Source organism: Meriones unguiculatus, chromosome 10, assembly GCF_030254825.1.
Source record: "Meriones unguiculatus strain TT.TT164.6M chromosome 10, Bangor_MerUng_6.1, whole genome shotgun sequence".
Lineage (NCBI taxonomy): Eukaryota > Metazoa > Chordata > Mammalia > Rodentia > Muridae > Meriones > Meriones unguiculatus.
In genome coordinates this window covers 79,591,612-79,615,807 of record NC_083358.1, presented here as the reverse complement: position 1 = coordinate 79,615,807, position 24,196 = coordinate 79,591,612, and the positions used below count along the sequence as shown (strand labels likewise).

Below are 24,196 nucleotides of genomic sequence, written 5' to 3'. Positions count from 1 at the left end.
TTGCCTTGGTGAGTCTCTGATCCTCCTCCACCTCCTCCACGGGACTCCTGGATCTACACCTAATGTGTGGCTGTGGGGCTCTGTGTATGTTCCCATCAGTTGCTGGATGAAGTCTCCCTGGCCTCTTTGGTGATAATTCTGCCAGGTTCCTATCCAAGCCCATTCTGCAGGCAGGACAAAATGTAGGTCAAAGGTTTGTGGCTGAGTTGGTGTCCCAGACCAGCCTCTGGGAGTCTTTGCTAGGATTATACTCAGATTCCATGGATTTTCCATTGCACCAGGTTTCCTTCTCTCTCCCAAAAAGCTCCCCAATTCCAGTCATTTCTCCGAGTAATTTCTCCCACCTTTTCCCTCATTCTAATTCTTAAATCATCAACGTCTATTGATTTCATTACTGAATACCTTTAAATTTTTATTTGATTTTTTTTCACTACTTCCTGAATAAAACATCAGACACTCACCTTCACTGACTAGTTTACAGCCTGGATTCCACATCTGTCAAAACCCATTCCCACACTACTGTGCAGTCAGATACCCCTAACCCAAAACTGGTATAACACTACCCACTTTGACCTTAAGAAGTGAGGGTCTTCCACCACTGGTACATGGCACAGAGTCTGAATCAGGGGTCCTGCATACAGACATCACTGTAGAGAAGCAAAGTTCAAAGGTTACCTCTCCTCTCCATGCTTCGTCTGATTCTAGCTGTATCCGGCAGTGGCTACACAAGCTGATGCCTCTTGAATTCTATCAGCTACACCAGAATGCCTCTCCCTTCTTTTCTCATCTCAATTAACTGATTATTTTTCAACTTTGCTTTCTGCTGTCATTACAAAAATGAGATGCTCAGCCCTCGTATGTTCTGATTATTATAGGCTGACTGATCCATTGTTCAAGCCCATTAAAAATATTTCTTGATGTTTTGGACCATAAATCAGTGCTCTTCACAATTCTATGTGCACAGGATCAGAACACTTTTAATAGCATATGTTCATGGACCACGGATTTTTTGATTGAGCCACACAAACACACAGACTGGAGAATTCCTTAAAACAACTGGAGTGGAGGGGGGGGTTCTCTGACTCTGATGCCTCCCTTTGGATCCCGTTCCCCTAACTGGACTGCCTTGTCTGGCCTCAGTGGAAAAGGATGTGCCTAGTTCTGCAGTGACTTAATGTATCAGGGTGGATTGGTGCCCATGGGGGTCCCCCCCTTCTTTGAGAAGAAGTAGACGGGGAAATGGGGAGACTGGATGTGTGAGGGGAAGCTGGGAGGAAAAAAAGGCTTCAATAAGGATGTAAATAAGTTTAAAATTAAAGAAGAGTTAGGTTTCACGTAAAAGTGTTTAATACATTTTTTTAAAGACTCTTCTTTGGCTGTTCAGATTACCAGACTTTTTAACATCAAAAACTTTGCAATTTAGGGGTATTTAATCTTCTGTGTTATATATTGAAACTTCGCTGCCTTCTACATCATTCTTTCATTTAAAAAAAGTATTATAGCTTTTGTCCAAATATTTCCCCAGATAAGAAAGCGAGTTCCGAATACAACTACTAACCCAGCTAGTTAGCCATTCGGGTCTTATTCAGGCAGCTCATGTTGCTGTGGTATTTAAGGACTCAAGCAGTATTAGTCTCATATTTAATCGTGAGTTTATTGTACAGTGTTGTGGTGGTTTGGACGAGCATCTCCTGAGGACTTACAAGTTGAAGGCTCAGTCTCCAACCAATGCCACTGTTAAGAAGTGGTGAAAACTTGAAGAGATGGTGGTAAGTTGGAGATTTAAGATCACTGGGTTCGTGTGCTAATAGTGGACTGTGGAGTTTTGACATTTTCTCCCCTCTCTTTGATGTCACAACCATTTCCACCGTGATGTGTTGTTCTGCCACCAGCACAAAAGCAACAGGGCCATGGATCATTGACTGAACTCCGCAAAACTGTGCCAAAGTAAACGTCTTCTCTCTTTATATGCTTCCCTTAGATGCTTTGTAACAGCCATGCAAAGCTGAGTGACACAGAGGTCCATGTCAAGATGGCCACATTAAGACAAACATCTGTTTTATGTTATTTGTGCTTTAACTTAAAAGTTGTGATATTTCTTCATTTTTAAGTATTTAATATATTCATAAACCCAGTGAAGCCCTGATGAAGTTTTAAACCTCTTGAGTCATCTGTAATTCATTAATGGATGGCTTTCTCAATTTCTAAACCTGCCTTAAAAAAAAATGTGTTACATCTTTTAAGCATCTGAGTACACATTTATTTGAAAATAAACCTCTGTGGGTGAGAAGAAGAATAAAATGGCAGACTACTGTCTAATCACCATTTTAAACACCAAGCATATGCAATTTGCAAACTAGAGCAAATCTATCCTCACATTAGTGGGATTTGAGCAAGGTCATTTTATGGAAAGCTTGAACAAGAATGCCTCAGAGTGATAGTTGTCCAACTACTAGTTTTGCTGTTTGTTGAGCTTTTTCTCAGCTTTTCTACTCATGGATGGGTCACACATACTCCCTCCTGTGTTCTGCTGTCAGCTACAGGATCTGACACCCTACGTCTGTCCCTGGGAACAGCCAAAGGACATCCATCACCCTAATTTGTCCTACTTTTATTTTAATTTTCTATTATCAAATTAAATTCTATTTGGAATCCCCCACACTTGCATACATTTTCCCCCTGTTAGTCAATTAATTCTTTTGGGCTTTCAATGAATGTTGGTTCTCATTACCAAAGCCTTGTGTTTTAATCAAGGAATGTATTACTGTGAAAATTTCAAACTCTGGCAATTGTGGGATTCTACATTGCACTCCTCCAAACCTCTCCTGAAAAAGAAATCTCTAAGCTTTCTTTCTATATACTCCATCACTACTTGTCCTAATAAAAAGGCTTCATGAGTTTCAGCCATCTTGAAAGGATATTACAACCAGTCATGCTCATGGGATGTAGCTTCCTTTGTTTTTTTCTGTTTGTATAAATCCAACCCAGAAGAGCCCATGCTATAGTGATATGTTGTACTCATAAAACAATCCACTCCTAATGTCCAAAAAGTCAGGGTCTTCAAGTCCCTGACTTGAAGCTCTTCAGATCTTTCAAGTCTCCTCAGTATCTGATACCATAGGAACTTATCAATCTCAGTTCCTGGAGTCATCCAGCTAGTTGCTCTCTCATTCTCTGTCTCTCTGTCTCTCTCTGTCTCTCTGTCTCTGTCTCTCTCTGTCTCTCTGTCTCTCTGTCTCTCTGTCTCTCTGTCTCTCTGTCTCTCTCTCTCTCTCTCTCCCTTTCCCCCTTCCTACAGCTTGTGGATCAGATGTAAGCTATCGGCTACTTCTCCAGCACCCTGCCTGCCTGCCTGCTGCCAGGATGGTAATTGACTAACACTCTGAAAGTATAAACAAGCTTCCAATTAAATGCTTTCATCTTTAAGTTGCCTTGCTCATGAGTTCTCCCACATCAACAGAACAATAACTAAGACATATGGGCATTCTATAACTAAATAAGGTTTATTTATAATTATGTGTACCCAAGCTGAAATATATCTGAGAAGAGAGTCCATGGAAACAACTTAAATGCTTAAATATGAGAATGTTGGTTCTAAAATGAGGGAAGAATTACAAATCCATACAGATATTTCACACCTGACATTTCATGAAGGTGGTAAAACTATGGCCTAAAACAAGAACACATGGATCCCAACTCTGTAGTGGGAAATGCTGAGTCTATGTACTTATAATCACAGTACACACACTATAGAATCCTAGCTGCCAGTCTGTGCTTGTTGGATGGAAAGCCTGTTTGTAAGATCATCTTTTGAAGTGAAGTAGCTTTGAAGTCAGATTTATACATCCAAATTTTCCCCCAAAAAAAAGATACCAAATAAAATAATATCCCTTCAGTTTAAAGGTCATTTCTCTGAACTACCTCACCTCCTAACCATACAGAGCATAAGTCAGGTGTCTTTGTTTTATGATCTCTTTTTTTTTCTCTCTCTTCTCCAGGATGCTTTCTGACAGTAACAGATGGGGCCTGAAGGTGGTAGCTGATCAGAATGTTTCTTCCTCACCATAGTCCACCAGAGCAGAGACGTTCTAACTTAGTTTACTCCTTGCTTCCCATTTATGTTACTGGCTAAACCTTTCCAATATTCTCCAGTGGCAGAATGCCGCTCAGAGCTGTGGAGAATGGCAAAGTACATGACACACTACATCAAGACTTAGAAGCACATGTGTAAGTGTGTCCATGTCTAGGGCACGGTGGTTAGCTCACAGGAGATATTGCACAAATGTTGGCTTAAAGAAAGTTCTTGCCGGAAATCTAGATTGGAAATGATTGTTAATGTCACACAGAAACACAGACAACCCTTCTATGTCATTCACTAGCTCTCCAGCTGAAAGTAGCTGGGTCTGTCAAGAGTGTTTGCATCTTTTCCACTCCAGCACCCATGAGGCCAGTGAAGTCTGGAGCCCGACATCTCACTACTTCTAATGCCCCAATAGGACTCTCCTTATAAATTTGGAAATTTAAACTCAAAAAAATTGCTACTCCCAATTCTAAGTATATCTTCTAAATCTCAACCTCTCTCTCCACAGCAACCGGAATAAGCAACTGCCTCTGCATGTTGGCAAAATTAGCTGCATGAAACAGCAAACTCAACTTCTAAGTTAAGTTTCCATTTTACCAAGTTTGCCTGCAAACTTGACAGGAACTATAGTAACAGGAGGGAATTAAAAGTAACAGCTAAATGAAACTTAGAGTTATGACTTAGCCATTAATTTTGAGTCTATCATGTTTTATGCCAGTCTACACTAGGTGTTCAGTGAGGAAGTGTTGAAAATATATATATATATACACACACACACACACACATGTATTTGGTATGGTTTTTGGCATTGACTGCCTCTTCTGTAGAGATCCTGCTTCTGATCAATGTTTCAAAATAGTACAACTGTAGAAAAAGAAAAGTATGCTTTCTCAATGAAAACAATGTTCTATCCCCTGGAGAGGAGAGAGACAGAAGAAGAAAAAGGAGAGTCAAGTGGAAAGAGAGAAAGAGAGAGGCAGGGAAGGGGGTGGGAGGAGAATACTCCAAGACCCTAGCCAGGAAGCGCTGTTTGCTGCAAAAATGCAAAGGCTGGTAGGCACAGCTCAGCTGGCAAGAGTGCCTGGGGTGAACCTGGCTTGGAGAAATTTTATAATCTGGGGAAGTGAAGTCAGAAGGACCAGAAGCTCAAAGTCACCCTCAGACACATAGTCAGTTGCAGGTCAGCCCGTAAAACTCTCTCAAAACTACACACGCAGATGCCCTTCTGTTCTTCAGGGTGTAACTCTTCTCTCGCTCTCCATTTTCTTGGCGGGAAAAAACCGTGGAAGTTTGGAGAGAGGCAAAAAGCCTACACTCTTAACATCTTCACTTCGGAAGGGAGTAGTGAGTAAAGCGGGCTGGAAAGGTCAACTGTTGCTAGCAGGAGTACTGCTTTAAAGGTTGTAGCTGTGGCTGTGAGAAAACTAAAGAGAAAAGGCAGGGATGGATAGGAAAAAGGGGAGGCAGGCGATCAATGAAAGAAAACCAGCCAGAGACTCCGTGCCATCTGTTGATTCTCCTGCTTTCCTCTCACTCGCTCCAGGAGCCTTCAAAGTTTCAGGATGGGCCAGGGGACCATCCGTGGGCAGCCCCACGGAAAGGAAAGCCGGTCTTTCACCTGCCCCTGGCATCGCCATGGGGTCCCCTGGGAGCCGCCTTGCAGAGAAGCCGCCCTTCCCCGGTCCGTCCCTTTCCTCGCAGAAGGGAGGGCGGAGAGCCAGCGCCTCCCCGGCCTGGACCCGCCCTCAGCCAGCAAGCATGGATCTCCGGCTGCGACTGCCTGGCGAGTAGAGGAAGAAGGCACAGATGGCTAAGAAGTAAGTCAGCCACCCAAGCGCACGCGGGAGCAGCTGCAGCACCCGTGTGAGACGTGAGTGCTTGGCCGTCGCCGGCCGGAACCCTGTGAGTTGTCCCCAGGCGCTGCGGGGCAGAGAAGGAATTGCGAAAGAGTCGGGAGGCCGGCTGGAGAGCGGGATCCTGTCTCACTTCGGGGCCTGGAGAGGAGTTAGGGAGATTGACAAGCGCACCGCGGAAGATGGGCAGATAGCCTTGGAGACGTGGGGAAAGCGGCCAGAGGGAAGCGGGTCCCCTTGACTCAGCCTGTCATCCTTCCAGAAGCAGGGAGTTGCTCCGGGCAACTTGGCAAGGCTTCCCAAGTGCCTGGGAAGCTGGGGCCGATGTCAGTCCCACCGCTGGTGCCTGCCTGCCCATGGGCAAGGACCTGCTGCCCCAAGATGTGGAGAATAGTGTGAGCACCAAACGGCTCTGTCCTGCGTGGCCATCAGTCCTTCTCTTGTTTGATTGTTGTTGCTGCTATTCTTTCTTGAGAACTTCTGGGTGAAGATACCAACTTTTGTGGAAGCTGCTAGGAGGGGGAAAAAAGTGTAACGTGATGGAGAGGATCTCTGCTCTTTTCTAATGCTTCCAGCTTCCCCGGGTTAAGCCATCCCCTCCGGAGGACTGAAGCTGTGGGACTTGGTGACACTCGCGAGTGGAGCAGGATTCCCTGGCAGCCGTCAGCCAGATCGACCCCTCTGCATGTATGAGTGTGCCAGCAGCAGCAAAGGGGGCAGGGTTCCACTTGTGGAGTCTCTGCTGGGACCAGAGTGAATGGCCCCCAGGGACGGCGCGGAACCTCTGCCTCCGCCACCTCCACAGACCTGGGTCTGGCCTGGAAAGATGGTAGCGATGGGTGCCCTGGCAGGTTTCTGGGCTCTCAGCCTGCTCACCTATGGCTACCTGTGCTGGGGCCAGGGCGTAGAAGAGGAGGGGCCCCTGAAAGCGGAAGCTCAAGAGAGACCTGAACCAGGTGTAAGGGCCCCCTCCCAGCCCCATCTCATTTTCATCTTAGCTGACGATCAGGGATTTAGAGATGTTGGTTACCACGGATCTGAGATCAAGACGCCCACTCTTGACAAACTCGCCGCAGAAGGAGTCAAACTGGAGAACTACTATGTCCAGCCCATTTGCACACCATCCAGGAGCCAGTTTATTACCGGAAAGTAAGTGTGATCACTTCTATGTATTACTTGGAAAAATTGTAAGCCTTTATTTAAAACAGGTTTCTAATTTAAGAGAGGAACCGGGAAAGTATGGGGGAAACAACCCACTGAATGAATGAATGAATGAGTGAATGAATGAATGAATGAACAGTCTCTTATTGTTAGTGTCAACACCCAGGCCCTCCTCTTCTCCTGACAAGCAGCTGTGAGCTTTTGAATGGTCTCAGGGTTTTTACACTCATCCACCAATCAGAGATCTCCATGGTTGCTGTTTCCAAATCTGTGTCGACTGTCAAGCACATTCACATTTTGTTTCGGGTATCAGAAGAGAATTCACAGAGCAAAGGTGTCATTGACAACGCTCAGCTTGTTACAAAATCTAGAACTGCACACATAATCAGAACTCCAGGCCATAAAGGAGAGAGAGAACAGAGGCCATAACAACAAGGAAAAAAATAAGTGGAATAGGACTGTGTCTGCACCATTGTTGGGTGCCTTTCTCTCGTGGCATCCTCTCTGACTGCCAAGGCAGTTCTCAAAACTGCACTGGAGTTCAGTGGGATTTGCAGCCACTGCTCTGGTGTGGGAAAGAAAGTGTTCTGTGTCGCTAATACAACTCAGAGGACCGAGAAATGTTTTCAGTACCGTCAGCAGTTTGCTCAATAGCTCGTCTCCTTAAGGTGCTCAGACGTTATTTTGTTTTTACTTTGTTAGAATAGACATGATTGTAAGTTGTATTCACGGTGCAAATTCGGTTTGGATGGTAAAGCAAAAGGAGTCAAGGAGTCAAGCTACTCCTGAACAGTGGAGGGCTTCAATCGATGCGCCTCGTGATTTTGGTTTCACGACAGGGAACCTTTGCTTCGAGTGAAGTTGTTCTTGGAATTGGACCCTGGAAGGGTAGCCAGTAACCAGTCTGGAAAAATTAAGACTACAGTGTTTTATAGGAATCTCTGTCTTTCAAAGACTTTTGCTTACAGCATAATTTCCACTGCTTAGCAAACTGTCAAAATTTACCATCAGCACCAGAAAATAATTTTTTCAGCCTTTGGAAGAAAGGGTAGAAAACAGGGCATGGTGGTACACACCTTTAATCCCAGCATTCGGGGAGCAGAGACAAGCCGATCTCTGTAAGTTTGATGTCAATATGATCTACATAGTGAGATACTGGGCAGCCAGAGCTACAAAGTGAAAGCCTGTCTCAAAATTTTAAAACAAAAAATAAAGAGGAAGAAGAGGAGGAGGAGGCAAGGGAGGAGGGACAGCTCTTAGTGGCCTTCTGAGACGTCTTCAAAGTTAATCATTGCATCATAAAGTCAAGACTATGTAATATTAATAAGCCCATCTGGTGGCCTAGGATTAAATTCTTGATCTCTGTTGCCAACCATCCTTATCCTTGGCTCATGAAATGAACATTTCATAAAGACACAGTTGATTTAGAAAATTCCGATTTGCACAGAGAGCCAACAGTAGTCAAAAAATATGAAACCGAATGTGTGAACTTACTTTCCATAATAAAGCATGTTCAAGGCTTTTTACTGTAGGAGGACATTTGGAAACATGTTACACTGATATTCCACCTTCATCTTTTACCTTGAGGTTTGCTTGATAAGGTTTTTTTTTTCTTTAATCAAAGGCTGAGTCAGCATTGTCAGTGCAAACAAACATCCAATGACAAGATGCTGCTTCCTACTAAAATTTTTTGTTCAGTGCAATAAGTTGCATAATTGTTTTATAGACCAAAATTTCAAATAGCTACTGTGATTTGATACAGGTTTCTACTTGAGTTAAGCAGTGGGGGATGTCTTATTTGAAGTTTTCCCTGGGACATTTTTATAAATGAATACAGATGTAAGAAAGAAAGTGGTCATGAATGTCTAGTTCTGGGCTTAATATGAATACTTCAGGACCAGTCAATATGGTATTTATCCTGTCTGTGAGAACATGTCTGTGCCTTCTGTATCCTCTGAAGAGAGAAAAGGGAAACAATAAAAGTCCCAGTGGGATGGATTATTTCAAGAGGAAAATAGGTTATGTGAAATGTGAGAAGAGTCAAATATCTTTATGTGACTTGAGGAGGGCCTAATGACTGGAGCTGGATTACCTTCTGATACCAAGAACACAACAATACTTCTCTCTATATTTTTCTGCAATCAAAATGTGAAACTTTCTTTTTATGCTACACAGATCTGTAAAACATTCCTTTTACAATTTGTATTAAACCACTCTGGCAACACTGGATATCAGTCATGCTCTCAGGGAGCACTCATTGCATGCAGATTGCATTCAGCTTCAGCAGCTATGGGGATCTTTCCAGAAATCACTAGTAATTTTATGAGCACATTAAGTTTTTCTGATGATAACGCTGTTTATGGTGAATTAAAAGCATCTGTATTAAAGGCAAAGTACCTACAGAGCTGCCACTGTTAAACACATTATCTCATTTGATTCTCACAGCAGTTCTGTAATATAGCTGCTACTGTTTGTTCCTGTCTCATATAGATTTGGTAAGAGTCCAAGAGAAGTAATGACGCAGTGTTCTCAATGGATGTTCGTAGTTAGTCTGATGACATACAGGCTAATTGAGAAAGTGGCTGCCTGTGTTCAATCAATTTCAAGGTAACTTTCCTATCCTCAAGGAAGTGTTCCAAATGGTGGCACAAAGAAATAACAGCACTTATTCTGTAAGAAGAACATAACGAAGGCTTCTGAAAGAATTATAGGCTTTGCAAACAATAGTTACACGGTTTTGAGATTTAAGGAAAGATTGGCAATCTGAATTGAATTTATCTCACAATGAGTCTGAGCTTTTATTCATGACGTTTTCTATATTGTTGCCTATTGATGCAATTTGTTAAATTTCATTACGGGATAGTGTTCCTTTGTGTGAAAATGCTGCACTTTGTTTGCCCATTCTATTGTCAAGGATGGTGGTGGTTTCCAGTTTGATATCATTAGAAATATGCTGCCATAAACATACTTCTTCATGCTTTGATGCTTCAGTCTGCATTTCTCTTGTGTTCATCAAGTAGAATCGCTGAGGTACAGGCATTTGTGAGTTCAGCTTCTGTAGCTACTGTCCAGCAGTTCCCAAAGCAATGCTTCTGGGATTGAACTACCACTGCAAATGTGTGGAAAACTCGGCATTGTTGCTTTTCATTTAAACTTGGTCATTGTACATTGGTGTGTTGTCTTGATTAAAATTTGCATTTTCATAATAACTACTAATGTCAAATGTCTTTTAGTAAGTATTTATGCAAATCATTGCTTTGCTTTTAGTTTAGGTGACTATTTGTCCCCTAATAGAGTGTGATAATTATTTATATAATCTCTTTCTGTGTCAGCTGTTTGTATTGCACAAATCTATCACTCTGTAGCTTTCTTTCTCACTCACGTACTTATAGTAATGTGCTTTTTTAATGACTAGGTTTTATTTTTTTTACAATTCAGTTTATGTTCTTTTCCTTCCTGTGCTTATTGAAGACAGTCTTGCCTAAACCATATCATCACAATGGGTTTTTCCTCCTAACTATTCTAGCTCTGTTGACCTATATTTAGGTCAACTGGAATTAATTTTTAATGTAGTATTACATTTGAGTTCCAAAGTATTCATTTTCCTGTGTCTGTCATTTTGGCCTGACACCCTAAATTCAATCCCCAGAACCCACAAGGTGGCTCCCACGAATTGTCCTCTCTGTTCTCCACAAGCAAGTCATGACCTAGACATGCATGCTGTGCCACACAAGTCCCTGAACATATGCACACGGGGGGTGGGGGGGGGACTTTTAAGACCACACTTTCTCCATAGCATTGCAGAATCATCTTCACTGCTACATGTGCTCCATTTCTGGACACGTCTGCCCTGAGGATTATGCTTCTCTCCAATGGTGACTTCTGTTAAACACAGTTGTATGAGAAATGTTTATGTTTAGAATGTAAGTCCTCCTGATTATTCCTCAAAATCACCTCCGCTGAGATTTACCACTTCGCTCACTATACTAAGAAGCAAGACAGTTATAAGGTACTAATAGAATAAAAGGTTTGATTTGGTAAATATGAAGGAGTTCACTTTGGGATCTTTCTGTTCTCCGAATAACATGAAGAGTGAGATCAGCCACTGAGAATTAAGATCTAGGTATTTGAAAGAGTTGGGTACAAGCTGTTTTCGGGAGGAGTGGAAAAGTGAGCTGATCAGGGAAATGCAGACAGAAAGCTGGCAGCACTGAAACCCACCTGAGATTTGTGGGCTTATTTTTGACAGGGCCAGGACAGCTGTCTTTACCCTGCCACACTTGGGTGCCTCATGAAGAAGCACCTTGGTTGGAGAGTTGGATTTAAGCATATCTGGGGATTTCCAAAATGAACACTGTGGAAAGAAAAAGAAGTGCAGGGAGTTTATATCCTCATCGCCCATGGATTTAGTTTCTGGATGGGCACTGAGGAGACTGCTAAGTGAAAGGATACAAATCGACAGCTGAGAAAGCTCATGATGGGAAAAAAATTCCAAGTAGTGCCGTGTTTATAAGTAATAGAGAAGTGAGGGTGGAGGTGAGAGAGAGGGTAAGATCTTTGGAAGTGAAGAAGTTAAGATAGACTGCTTGACATCTCATTGCCTTGCATACCTAAATCATTGACACTTATAAGAAGAACCATGGTGAAGAGGATGATGTCTCAGTGCTAAGGCAGGAATGGTCTATGTCTAAGGGATAAGGGTTAGGGCCTGGAATTAGTTAAAAGACTGAGAGTCTTTTTAAAAGACCCACTGCTTTTTTTAAAAAATGAGCTTTTGAAGGGAGACAAGAGCAAAGTTGGTAGGAAGTGTAATGAGGAACTAAGAAGATGCCTACCTATTCCAGGCTCAGATTCAGTGAGAAATGAAGAGGAATAAAGTACTAGCTCAGGGCGAAGAGTAAAGTTGGGACAAACAGTAATGCAATATAGTGAAAAGAGGAAATATCCAGGGCCATGCTATGGTCAGGAGGGATTTCTTCAGAGCAAACTGTCAGTAGAAGGCTCTTTGGAAAGGATTGGAGAGTAAGGCTAGGAGAAGTTAAATGGAAGTAGAGAACATAAGGATACACAGAGGTTAGAATAGTCTGGGAAGACTTGAATTATGATGAAGAAAACATGATGAGATTTTTCCCTCAGAAGCTTTGTTAGGAAACTCTAAGAGTTTGGCTTTAATGACAGCCTCCCTCTGCAGATAAATAAAGTTGGGCCTTCCAAGTGTCCATCATAAACCATGGCAGTCACACTGCACAGCTGTTTGCATAGCCAAGAGCTCTGGGGCTTTCCATTTGTCCAAGCAAATAGGGATCCAGAGAGCTTCTCTGTGGACTTGCCAAGGGCTCCAAAACTAGGGTGTGTCTTCAGTAGATTTATCAACTTACAACTGCACTAGTATTGGAAACCCTGAAAAAGCAACTGGATTCTGTAGTCATTCTCATCATAAAGTGATAGAAGGAACCTTAGAGAAACAGATTTAGTCAGTTCACCCTATGGACTTGTACACACACACACACACACTTCCCATCAATTTGTATTGTCAACATCAAGGTCATGCATGCTTCCTACTCTTATCTACCTGATTAAAACCCTAGATGTAAGTAGTGTTCTATACCCAGAGAATGCTCAACATATTCACCCCTTGCTTTCACGGCTATTTAATGCTTAGACAGCTGTGAACATGTAAATGTTTATGATTATCTGTCAATAAGAAATAAGAATCTCCTTCAAGTCTTATTCACCAATAGAAAATGAATATAACAAGTGGAGAGTAGCTTTCAAACCTCACATGGACAGTCCATAAAGAAGAGCCCAAAGCCAAGGCCATCTATCAGATAGCTGCCTACTCCTCCTTGTCTTTTTGATTATCTGATAGTAGAAGTGATGGTTAGTTCTAGTCACTTGATGATCAAAGTGCCTCATTTCACATGATCCTCAAAAGACTTGAAATTTAAAATCAGGCACGTATATAATTTGGATAAATTATCTGACCGGGTAAGACTGTTCATTTTCATAAAGCTCTTTCCAGAAGGTAGAAATACACCCGGCTGCAGAGACTAAGAACTTAAAAAAAAAAAAATCAAGCAAAATTCTACAGATAATTTTGATTTCATCTCACCCTGTGGGTATCTTACTACGATATAATTAGTTTGATGAAATGTTCTTTTAACAGTCTAGATATTAAACATTCCCAGCAGTGGTGTTTCTTTGAGGCATCTATTTCTCCGCGTGCTCTAGTGTAATCAAAAGAAGAAGACCTTTCTACCTCTCAGCTTCTAGCCTTTACCCCCTCTCTCTTTCAGTTCATCCAGTACATTTGCTTTACTAAAACATGAGACTCATCACAAGAGCCCCTTCGGCAAACACCTCCCTTGGCGCCCCAATGCACCAAAAATGAGAAAAGAAATTAATTTTCTCTGAGGGCTTTCATGTGCCATTTTCTTTTCAAGCATCCTGCTTTTAATCTTCATACCCAATATTTGAAAATATTAATAAAATATTTAACAAATGTTCTCATTTTATGGATAGAATATTAAAATTTTAGGGGAGTTATATAAGCCATGGTCATGGTTTCTAAACTGGAGAACATGTATGTAAGCTTAGACTGTTTGTGTCTATCAAAGTCTTCGAGGCTTCCCTCAGCACTTTCTGCCTCCCACGTAAACTGTAAGCACACTCTAGACCAGTCTTCAAGCAGTTTCTTTAGCCTCTGTATTTTCATACTTACCACTTCAGAGGAAGGGATGGGTGGCTTGGAGTTTCTAGGGTCCATCGAGTAGGGTCCTCTTTCTTTGCTTCATTTCAGGAATTCACACCTTTTCACTGTTTGCCCAAATGTCAACCACTGCTTAAGATTCAGCAAGACCGTCACATTCCTCATACAACTTCGCATGATTCCTTAGCCAGAAATAATTTATCTTAACAGTGACCTTTCACAATTCTTTCTGTAACTGTCTTATTAGGCATGATTTTCCACTCCTTCGCAGCTCTTAGGAAGCCTTTTACCTCCCTTGCTGGTCCCCTGAGAAGAAAGAGTCTGATTTATAACTCCATAAATTTCACCGCACCAAGCCCTGAGGTCTGTACTCATAGGCACTAGGAAAACATGTGAAGAATGAAAGGAATAGTTGAATAAACAAGTATTTATTGCCCTGTGGCAGGCAATATGATCAAGCAAAAAGACCCAAAAATTTTGTAAAGAAAATGGATTATTTAATAAAATATATTCTGATTACTGTTCCCCTTCCCCTAACTCCTCTGGGATCTTCTCAACTCCCTAACCTCTCAAATCCACACCCTTTCTTTCTCTTTTTCATTAGGGCACTAATGAGAAATAACTAACGTAAATAAATAATAATAATAATAATAATAATAGACAAACTAAAAACAAACAAACCAGATTAAGACAAAACAAACAGAAGAAAAGAGAAAAAGAAAAAAAGCTCAAATAATACATTGTAGATGCAGAGACATACACATTCACACACACACACACAGAGGTCCCATAGAAATACAAAACTGGAGACCATAATATATATAAAAGAGGACCTGAAAGAAAAGCAGGAAGAAAATGACCAATCATTATGAGACAAAAAAGCCTCCAAAAATGCCACTGAGTTTGTTTTTGTTGGTCTCATACCACTAGGCACGGAGCCAGCCCTTAAGTGTGGTTTCCATGCACAGTGAGACTCCACTGGAGAAGACTAATTTTCCATCTGTGAATGGCTGTGAATTGAAGATAGCTGTTGTATTAGCAATGAGGATTTATGTCCACTTCCCATCTCAGTGGTGGGACCCCATCAGGCCCAAGCCCATGCAGGCCCTGTGCATGATGCCACAGTCTCTGTGAGTTCATATGTGCACAGTCCTGCTGTGTTTATAAGGCCTTAAGAACTATGTCTACTCCACTTCATCCAGCTCTTACAGTCTATTTGCCTCCTCTTTTCCAGGGTTCCCTGGGATTGATGGAGACATGCTATTTAAGACTGAGTGTTCCAAGTGTTCTCACTCTGCACATTTCTAACCCTGGGTCTTTGTATTAGTTAATATCGATTGCAGGAGGAAGCTCCTCTGCTGATGGCTGAGAAGACTTTGATCTATGGGTATAGCAGAATATTGTTAGGAGTCATTTTATTGCTATGTTCCTTTAGCAGAACAGTAGTATCTGGTTTCCCCTAGATCCCTGTGCTATCTAGTGTCAGGTTCATGGCCACCTGTGCAGTACTGGGGATGGGTTTCACCTCATTCAGTGGACCTCGGATCCAGTCAAAACTTGCTTGGTTAGTTCCACAAGCCTTGTGCCACAATCGCACTAACACCTCTTGAGGGTGGGTCACTGATTTATAGAAAGAAGGGTTTGCAGCTGGGTTGGTGTTTATGTTTCCCCTTTGGTAGCATGCAGAGCATTTTATAGTACCATAAACAACTGGTCTATAGCTCTATGTAGGCATAAGCTGGACTTCTCTCTGTTCAGTGAGCTGTGTCAATGCTATCTTCAGCTTTCTATCAATTTGTAGAGAGCAAAAATCAGCCTAGGCAATAACCTGGTTGTTTTAGAGTTCCCATGGGACTCTTTTGGCCAACAGCTTGATTAGATGTGATCCATTCCCAGGAATGGAGGCCTCATTTGGTGATGAGAAATGTCTAGTTGGAGCTCTGTCTCCCTATTATTTACTAATTCCACTTAGATCACCTTCAAATATGTATATATTTTGAGAAGATCCTACTCTTAGGTTTCAATATGACACCTCAAATAGATATTCTGTTCTCCTTACAGTCCCTTACAAATCTCCCCCCAGAGTTACTCTATTCCTAATGTCTGTGATTATATGGATTGTGGCTTGCTTATTTTAGACTTAGCAGTTAACATCAACACATAAGTGGATGTTAATATATACCATATTTGTCTTTTTGGACCTGAGCTACCTCAGTTGGAATAATTTTTTCTAAGTTCTATTCATTTACCAGTAAATTTCATTTCTATGAAAGCTGAATAAATTTAGTAAATTTTCTTTGCTTATTCATCCACTGAACTTCACCTAGTCTGTTTCTAATTTCTGGCAATTAAAAACAGAGCAGTAAAGTACATGGTTAAGCAAGTATCTCTGTTGTAGGATGTAGAATGTTTTAAGTCTGTTGTCAAGAGTAATGTAGCTGAATCTTGAGGTATAGCTACTCTCCATTTCTTGAGAAACTGCCATATTGATTTCCATAGTGGCTGTACAAGTTTACACTCCAACTAACAATGGGATAATGGTCCCCTTACTCCATATGCTCTCCAGAATGAGCTGTCTCTTGTTTCGTTGACCTGGGCCATTCTGAATGATGTAAGATGAAATCTCAAAGTACTTTCGATTTGTATTTTCCTGTTGACTAAGGATGTTGAGTCAACCATGTGTTTCTCAACCATGTGTGTTTCCTCTTTTAAGAATTCTCTGTTTAGATCTATACCCCATTTTAATTGGGTTATTTGTTTTCTTGATATTCAGGGTTTTTTTTAGTTCTTTATATATTTTGAATATTATCACTCTGTTGGATGTGTAACTGCTAAAATTCTATTCCTGTTCTGAGGCCTGATGCTTTGTCTGCCTGCCAGTATCCTTTGCCATAGAGAAGCTTTTCAACTTCATGAGGGACCATTTATTTATTAACTGTTGTTCTTAGTGCCTGTGCTAATGATGTTCTGTCTAGAAAGACTTTTCCTGTGACTATGAGTTCAAGGCCATGCCTCACTTTCTCTTCTCTCAGATTCAGTGTGGACCTATGTTGAGGTCTTTGATCCGCTTGGACTGAGATCTGTGCAGGTTGATAAGTATTGATCTATTTGGGTTCTTGCACATTCAAGCCATCCAGTTTGACCGGCTTCATCTTTTTTCCAGTGTGTATTTCTGGCCTCTATAAAAATCAGCCATTCACAGGTGTGTGGATTTATGTCTGCGACATAAATCAATTCAATTCCATTGATCAGTCTGTCTGTTTTGTGCCAGTACCATACTGGTTCTATCACTATAGCTTTGTAGTATAACTTGAGGAGGAGGATAGCGATACCTCAAGTTCCTTTATTGTTCAGGTTTGGGTTTTGCTATCCTGGTTGTACATGTTGGGGAGGGGCATTCCATATGAAACTGAAAATTGTTTCAAGATCTGTGGAGAATACTGTTGAAATTTATATGGGGATTACATTGATTCTATAGACTGCTTTTGATAGAATGATGGCCCAAGATTTATAGTAACAAACTCCGAATTGTCATTTGATTCAATAAAATGAAAACTGTAATTATGAATATGTCGTTTGTAGAATAGGAATTGTTTCATTGCCTTTCCAGCCTCATCCAGCCTCAAAAGTGACTCCATTGACCAACTGAAATAAGTTATGAAATACTTTGAGAACTTTTGGTACCATGTTATATGATGAAGTGGTTTCTTTTACACATAGAGCTATATTTCTATGACTTTAATCATGCACTAATCTTAGTTAGCAACTTGTTCTTTTTAAATGCTTTTTGTACTAATCAATCATACATACATAAACAACAAAAAACAGACTCAAAATACATGTTCAAACACACACATATGTGTGTGTATGTAACGATGATAATCGAGGAAATAGATGCTATTAATCTGAGAGTGGAGGCATGGAATGGGCTGAAGAGTGGGAAGATGGGAGGGGCTAAAGGGAAGAAGGTAAAGGGAGAAAGTAATGTACTTCTATTTTAATTAAAAACGTGTTTTGTAAAAATCTTTCCACCAATGTGATTATCTTGCTTTTTCCAATTTCAGTGTCAATAAGAAATGTTAAAATTAAATTCTTTATGTTTTTATTTTTGTGCATTTTATCTGCCCAGAGTTTCCATGTAACAACATTAGTTCTGAGGTATCCACAAAGGTGACAGGAGTAGGATGTTCTAAGCTTCTGCACTTGCAGCTTAAATCAGTTATCGGTTGTCAAGATGAGCAGAACCTGCTGGAAGGCTGCTTGGTCCGTGATGAGGGAAATATTTGAACAATGGTATTACAGATACAGAGCTAAGTGAGAAGAACTGAAAACGGGTAATAGAAAAGACAGTGATGTCTTCAACTTTATTCAGTCATTTATTTTCGAACATTTTTAACTAAATATAATATATAAATATGCACCCTTAATCAGATAAATATAGATGTAGATTTATATACTCAGATGTAGAGATATATAGATACATGGATCTGTGGACATATAAATAAGTTAATACCTATGGATATATAAGTGATATATAGATATCCTATTCAGCTTTGGACACCATCTTGTTGCACGAGTTTACACATTCATTAGGTGCACCAAAATCCAGGCTTCCTGGCCATCATCTCAGTAACTTCCTAAAGGACTGCAGTGCTTGCAGCATCAGAATCCATCTCCACGAAGAACATGAGTGGAATTCCCACAACACAGCCCAAGTCCTGCGAGCTAGCACTTGAGCAGCTCCCATTCTCTGAAGGTGTCACTCAGTCGCTGACTCCATCTGATGACCCACAGGCTCTGACTGTACGCTGCCCCGATGATCTACTCAGGATCATCGCTTCCAAGGTGCTAGCACTTGCTCACAGGGTGATGTGCCCTTCCCCAGTTTTCTTCCCTGCAGGAATATTCTTCATTTTTCTCTGGGGAAACTTGTTCGTACGGCTGCAGACCTTCCCTCACTTTCGTCTCCTTTCCCATGGTTTTCTTATCATTTTCTCATCCTATATCAGGCAGAATGAGGCTAAGTGCATCCTTTTCATTGCTACAGTAGCTACTGCATTTCAGTTTTTGTAATATGCTGCAAACACCTACCTCTTTCCTCCTAATCCCCAAAATATGTAACTATATACTTAATTATAGCATCCGTACAGTCTCATGCAAAAATATGAAGTTTGGGCATGGGATGCACCTAACCCGAGTTATCTAGTTAATGAGACCGGAGATTCGTGACATCAAGGCCATGTGGTGACACACACATTACATCATCTGGTTTTACAAGCATTCTGAGGATCTGAACTCAGGTTCACAGACCTACACAGCAATCACACTGAACCCTCTCCCCAGCTCAGTAACAGCTTTGAGTAACTGTTTAAATATAATTCTCAGCTACCATTTTGAGAGAATGTAGTCATGAGATATAAATGTAATAATTTACCTGACTAGCAGTGGGTATTAGATTGAACACTTGGTTCTAAATACAAGTTCCACACCTGCCATCGAATCTTAGGTTAATTCCAGCCTGTTGGTCCCTTCATCAAATAAAAGGAACAAAATGTTAGCAGGTTGCCACATTCTAGTGTATTTTTCTTTTAAAATTAGACTGTGTTTATAAAAGTTTATGGAGCTCTGCCTGGAACATAGGACATACTCAGCATGCCCAGGCTTTAGTTTTAACCCAATTCTTAAGTTGTTTTATTTAGGAAAAATAGAAACAAATATTTCCAAAATCTTAAGAATTCAGTGGGTTGGTGGGAGGAAAAGGGAAAGGGGGAAAAGAGGTCAGAGGGTGGAAGGGTGGGACCAGTGAGGAGAGGAGGGAGGGGGCTGTGATCACAATATAAAGTGAGTAAATAATAATAACAATAATAATAATAATAAAAGAGTTTCCACCTTCCCAGAATGAGCAATGTAGAGTCTTTACCTGAAATCATAACCACACTGATGGGCTTGTGGCTTTTCTCTTCTGTCTTGTGTCCTAACTATTTGAAAATTCATTTTCAAACTGGCTTCCTCATTCAAATTTGGTTAACTGAAACTAGTTCTTTCTTTAATTTGGTTCATATATAAATTTAAAATAACAACATCAATTTATCTTCCCATAGTGAAAGATGAAAGATGTTGATATTTTATTATGGGTCTAATGACTTAAATTTTCAATATATGGAGAGCTATTAAGACAATTAAAATGTACTTAGAATCCAACTTTTGTTACTATGTTAAAGTAGCAATTATCAACTTCCTATATTTTGACTTTGAAATTTTTAAATAAATTATTCAAATACATCGTTGATCCTAACAACCTCTTTCTGTTTTTTATTTGGCTTTGGGACCGCATGCTACATAGGCTAGGTTGGTCTCAAAATGTCTTTGTAGCTAAGAATGACTTTGAACCCTAGTTCTTCCTGACTCCTTCCAAAAGAGCTAGAATTACAGGCATGTTCTACCATGTCCAGTTTGATTCTAAGAACCTCCTAAAGGTTAAAAAATATAATATGCAACAGCAAACTGAGAATCACTTGGAGGACTTTTTCTACCTAATGGCCTTGGTTTCTACCCTAGAAGTTCTACTGCAGTAGGTGAGTACAGTGTGAGGATCCACATTTGCCATAAGCTCCCTCCATGGTGATGGGGCATGGTTGCTCAGGGGAACACACACAGACACATGCACACACACTGAGTGACACACAATAGAGCTCCAGTCTAATGTTCTCCAGAAGTCTGTCTCGCTTTCCCACTGCCATTGACTTAACATCTCAAGGAGCAAGTTGGGAAATTTATATCTCCCCTATACAAGCGGATATGAAAGCTTCTTCTGAATTTTACAGATCCAGCTTTTAGCAAAGATGGGGTCTCTCTCTCTCTCTCTCTCTCTCTCTCTCTCTCTCTCTATCTCTCCCATAAAATGGAAGAGAAAAAGAGTCCCTCTTTAGACAAAGCTACTTGCGTAAGAGAAAAGGGCAATAGACTTACTGAGAACTAAGTCATAAAACTAATGGTATTCTGACTTGTAAACAGTTGGAATGCTGCCATTTTTTGAACTTTTATGAACCACAATGCCAACTGGAAGAAAATGAGTATTTATTTCTAAACCTTGTTTGAGTCAGGGAAGCCATGACTTTGAGCTCATTTTCTACAGTTTCATGATGTAAACATATGTCCTCGTTTCCTGGACTATCACAACCATCTTATAACCTGCCAGACAGTTCACCGGCATCATTTATTTACTTTTCAAAGGAAACTGTGTCAGCTACATCAGTGGAATGAGGTTTGCTAGAAGTAATTGAGTGATTTGTTTTGAAGAACAGAACTTTAAGGTCTCGTCTCTTCTGATATGCCTCCCTCAGATGTGAAAAAAAAAAAAACAAAAAACAAGTAATTAGAAATAAGACCTTTTTTGAGTCCCAGTAGTAAGAGGATATGGTTTATGCCTTACCATAAGTCCAAGACACTGATGAGGGCTCTTACTTCTCAGCTCCGTAGAGGAGGCTTCATTTGTTTGAATGTTCTCTCTGAAAGGTGAGACTGTATGGGAGGCTGTTGGACCTGGCTTGTAGAGGGGAGTCATCAACAATGGTCCATTATGGGGCACACTAGCTTCTCCTTCCTTCCTGATCCATCAAGATGTGAACATCGTGTGCCACCATAGCTGCCACCACCATGGACCAAGCCACTCCATTGCCATGCCTTCCAGGAAAGGCCAGAAGTCACATTTCCTTCAAGTTCTCCTGTGGGCATTTGGTTACAGAGGTGAGAAAGTAAAATACAGTGAAACAGAAAACACTGTGATTTCAGGCTACTAATCACATTAAATGTCAAATGTATACACACACACACAGAAAGAGAGAGAGAGAAAGAGAGAGAGGCACACGTGTGTGTCGCAAAGGAGTGTGTAGCCTGGCCCCACATATGAATTTTTATATTTTTTAGGGATTTATTTCTGAGAGCATTGGGGGGTTCTTGTTTGTTTGTTTCTAATCGAGACACACCCTATGTCTTACTTACTCTTATTTTGTTTAAACATTGTAAACCTCTCCTGTTGGCCTCCCTACTGCCTACATGGGGCTGCACAGTACCGTCCTTCTCCCATTGTTCCTACTGGAGGAGTCAACAGGTTTGTACATGTCTGCCATGGGTATAGTGACTGGTTGCCTTGTTGGACTGGAACCCTGCACTGTGATTCACAAACTCTTTCTCTCTGGGGGAACTTCTCATTCAAATGCCGTCTTTGACAGGAAATCACAATACATCAGAATTGAAGGCAGGGTGTCTCGCAGGTCCCCAGCAACAACCACTGCCATCCAAGGCACACTCACAGCCCTTCCTTCCACCCAGGCTTCAAGGGTCCTGAGTCATTGTTTGAACTACTCTGGCTTTTTTCTTAACATATTGAGAAGGAGACATTACCAAGTTAATGCTACAAATGAAATGAATAACATGTTGAGCTGTAATTATGCTCGAAAATAGGCATCAAAGTTAGAAAATATAAAAATGATGACCCGTTAACATCATAAGCAGAATACCAGACTCTTACACATGTACTTGATTAAGAAGTTTCTTTGTTTTTTTTTTTTTTTTTTAATAAAGTATGACTTCCATTTTGGTGTCTATGCTACAAATGCCTATAGTGATTAAAGATAAGGTAGTTCAATGACAATCTTTTTTTTATATTTTATTATATATAGCATTAAACCATTTTGAATTTATTTCATTAATGAGAAGATGCACTTAAGAATGGTTTCAAAATAGTCACATCCACAAACACATGAATCATGTGTGTTTCTTCCGATTAGCAGCAAGGCAAAGCCTTCTCAACTACACAAACTCATGGACCCACATGCAGGAAAAGGAACTGAAGAAGAAAAGTCCAAGTTTCCCTTCTAGGTACAGGTGGCAAAAGCTTCTTTGGAGAAAAAAAGGCAAACCTTCCAAAGGAAGAAGTTTGTTGCTTCTCTGTGACTACCCATCACTCGTCACTCATGCACACTCCTCACTCCTCTCTGGCAGAAATTCAGTGCCATGTGCATGTATAAAAACAGCCCTACTGTCAATTCTTTGAATGTTGATGCTTTGCTCTGCTCTTAAGGACCCTATCTATGCACTTAAGGACCCTATCTATTTGCATGCCAGGAATTCTTATTTAATGTTTCCATATGATAAGGCAATCTCTTTTCATTTTTATTTTCTTAAGACAGCACAGGTTTTCATTTGGGAAACAATGCTGCAAAGGGGAGAGGAGAGGGTGGCAGTCTCTGTAAAAATCAGAGCTTGGCATCTGTTTACATACTCGGGTAATTATAGAGTGGAAAAGTAGGGGTGGGGGTGATAATCTAATGACATCATAATGCTATTGGGGATGTAGGCATAAAACATTTAGCCTCCGGTCCAGGACACAAGGACTATGTGGAAACTAAGAACGAAACAGCTACTTCAGTGTAGTTTCTCAGATGTCAAACTGCGCAGTTCTTCACATTGTTATCAAATCCCGTATCAATCATGTAGAGAAGAGCACTCATGAACAAGCAGTCAACCATCACATGACACCTGTCCTCCTTGATGTTTCTATGGTAACGTGCCTATCTATGACACATTATACCAGCACCTCACTCTTAATACTTCACCATTGCCTCATCACCATTTCCTAGTTCCTTATCAGCGCTGTAAATGCACTTCAGGCAACAGAAAGAGAGCTGTTGCATGAAAACTAAAACACTGAGAAAATAAAATAAAATAAAACCGACAATGTTAAGAATGGAGAACCAATCCAGAAGGAATCAGGGGTAGGAGGAGTGCTGCTTAATGGCCTTGGAATGAAAACAAGAGAAGCTAAAACTTTCAGAGAAAGTTCTGCCTGTTGGTCGGCGTGTCGTGACATTAACCCAAATAGACATGAACCGTAATATGACGTGCGGAATAACTTTAAGCTGTGCCATTTGGCTTCATGCGTTTATCTCATCTTTCAGGAAAAAAAAAATTCCTTTGATAATACGCTGCCAAATAAACACATTCTGAGGGAATAGTTAATCTTGTGCTGGCTGTGGTTGCCAAATGGCCTAAAAATCCACAGTGAATTAACATAAAGCAAGATACAGCAGCTGCTGTAAAACCTTTGTCTAAGTGGTCTAAGTGGCCACACACGGCCACTGTGATCTTTTTAAGGAAAAAAAAAAATAGGACTGCGGTTGCCCTAATAGATGCTTAAGTTCAGGAAAGATAAAACAGAAAAACCATCCTGTGCTGTTTCTCTCTTGCTCTGGCATCCCATAACAACTAAGAACGCTGTCTCCCTTGAGACCAGGAAGTTATTTACAAGTTTACATATTTCCCTTGAGTTCAGAGAGCTAAATGTCTGCAAGGGCTCTATTGCTCTGACTCATGTTTGGCTAGATGATTCAA

General features: G+C 40.9%; 1 protein-coding gene across 1 annotated transcript in view; it reads left to right on the top strand.

The window, feature by feature from the left end:
* Positions 1-5,826: 5,826 nt before the first annotated feature.
* Arsj (arylsulfatase family member J) overlaps positions 5,827-24,196 on the top strand; it is a 69,400-nt gene continuing 51,030 nt past the window's right edge. The window contains exon 1 of the mRNA XM_021660823.2: positions 5,827-7,083. Within this exon, the coding sequence (XP_021516498.1) occupies positions 6,692-7,083 (392 nt within the window). The 5' untranslated portion in view covers positions 5,827-6,691. The remainder of the gene's footprint in view (positions 7,084-24,196) is intronic.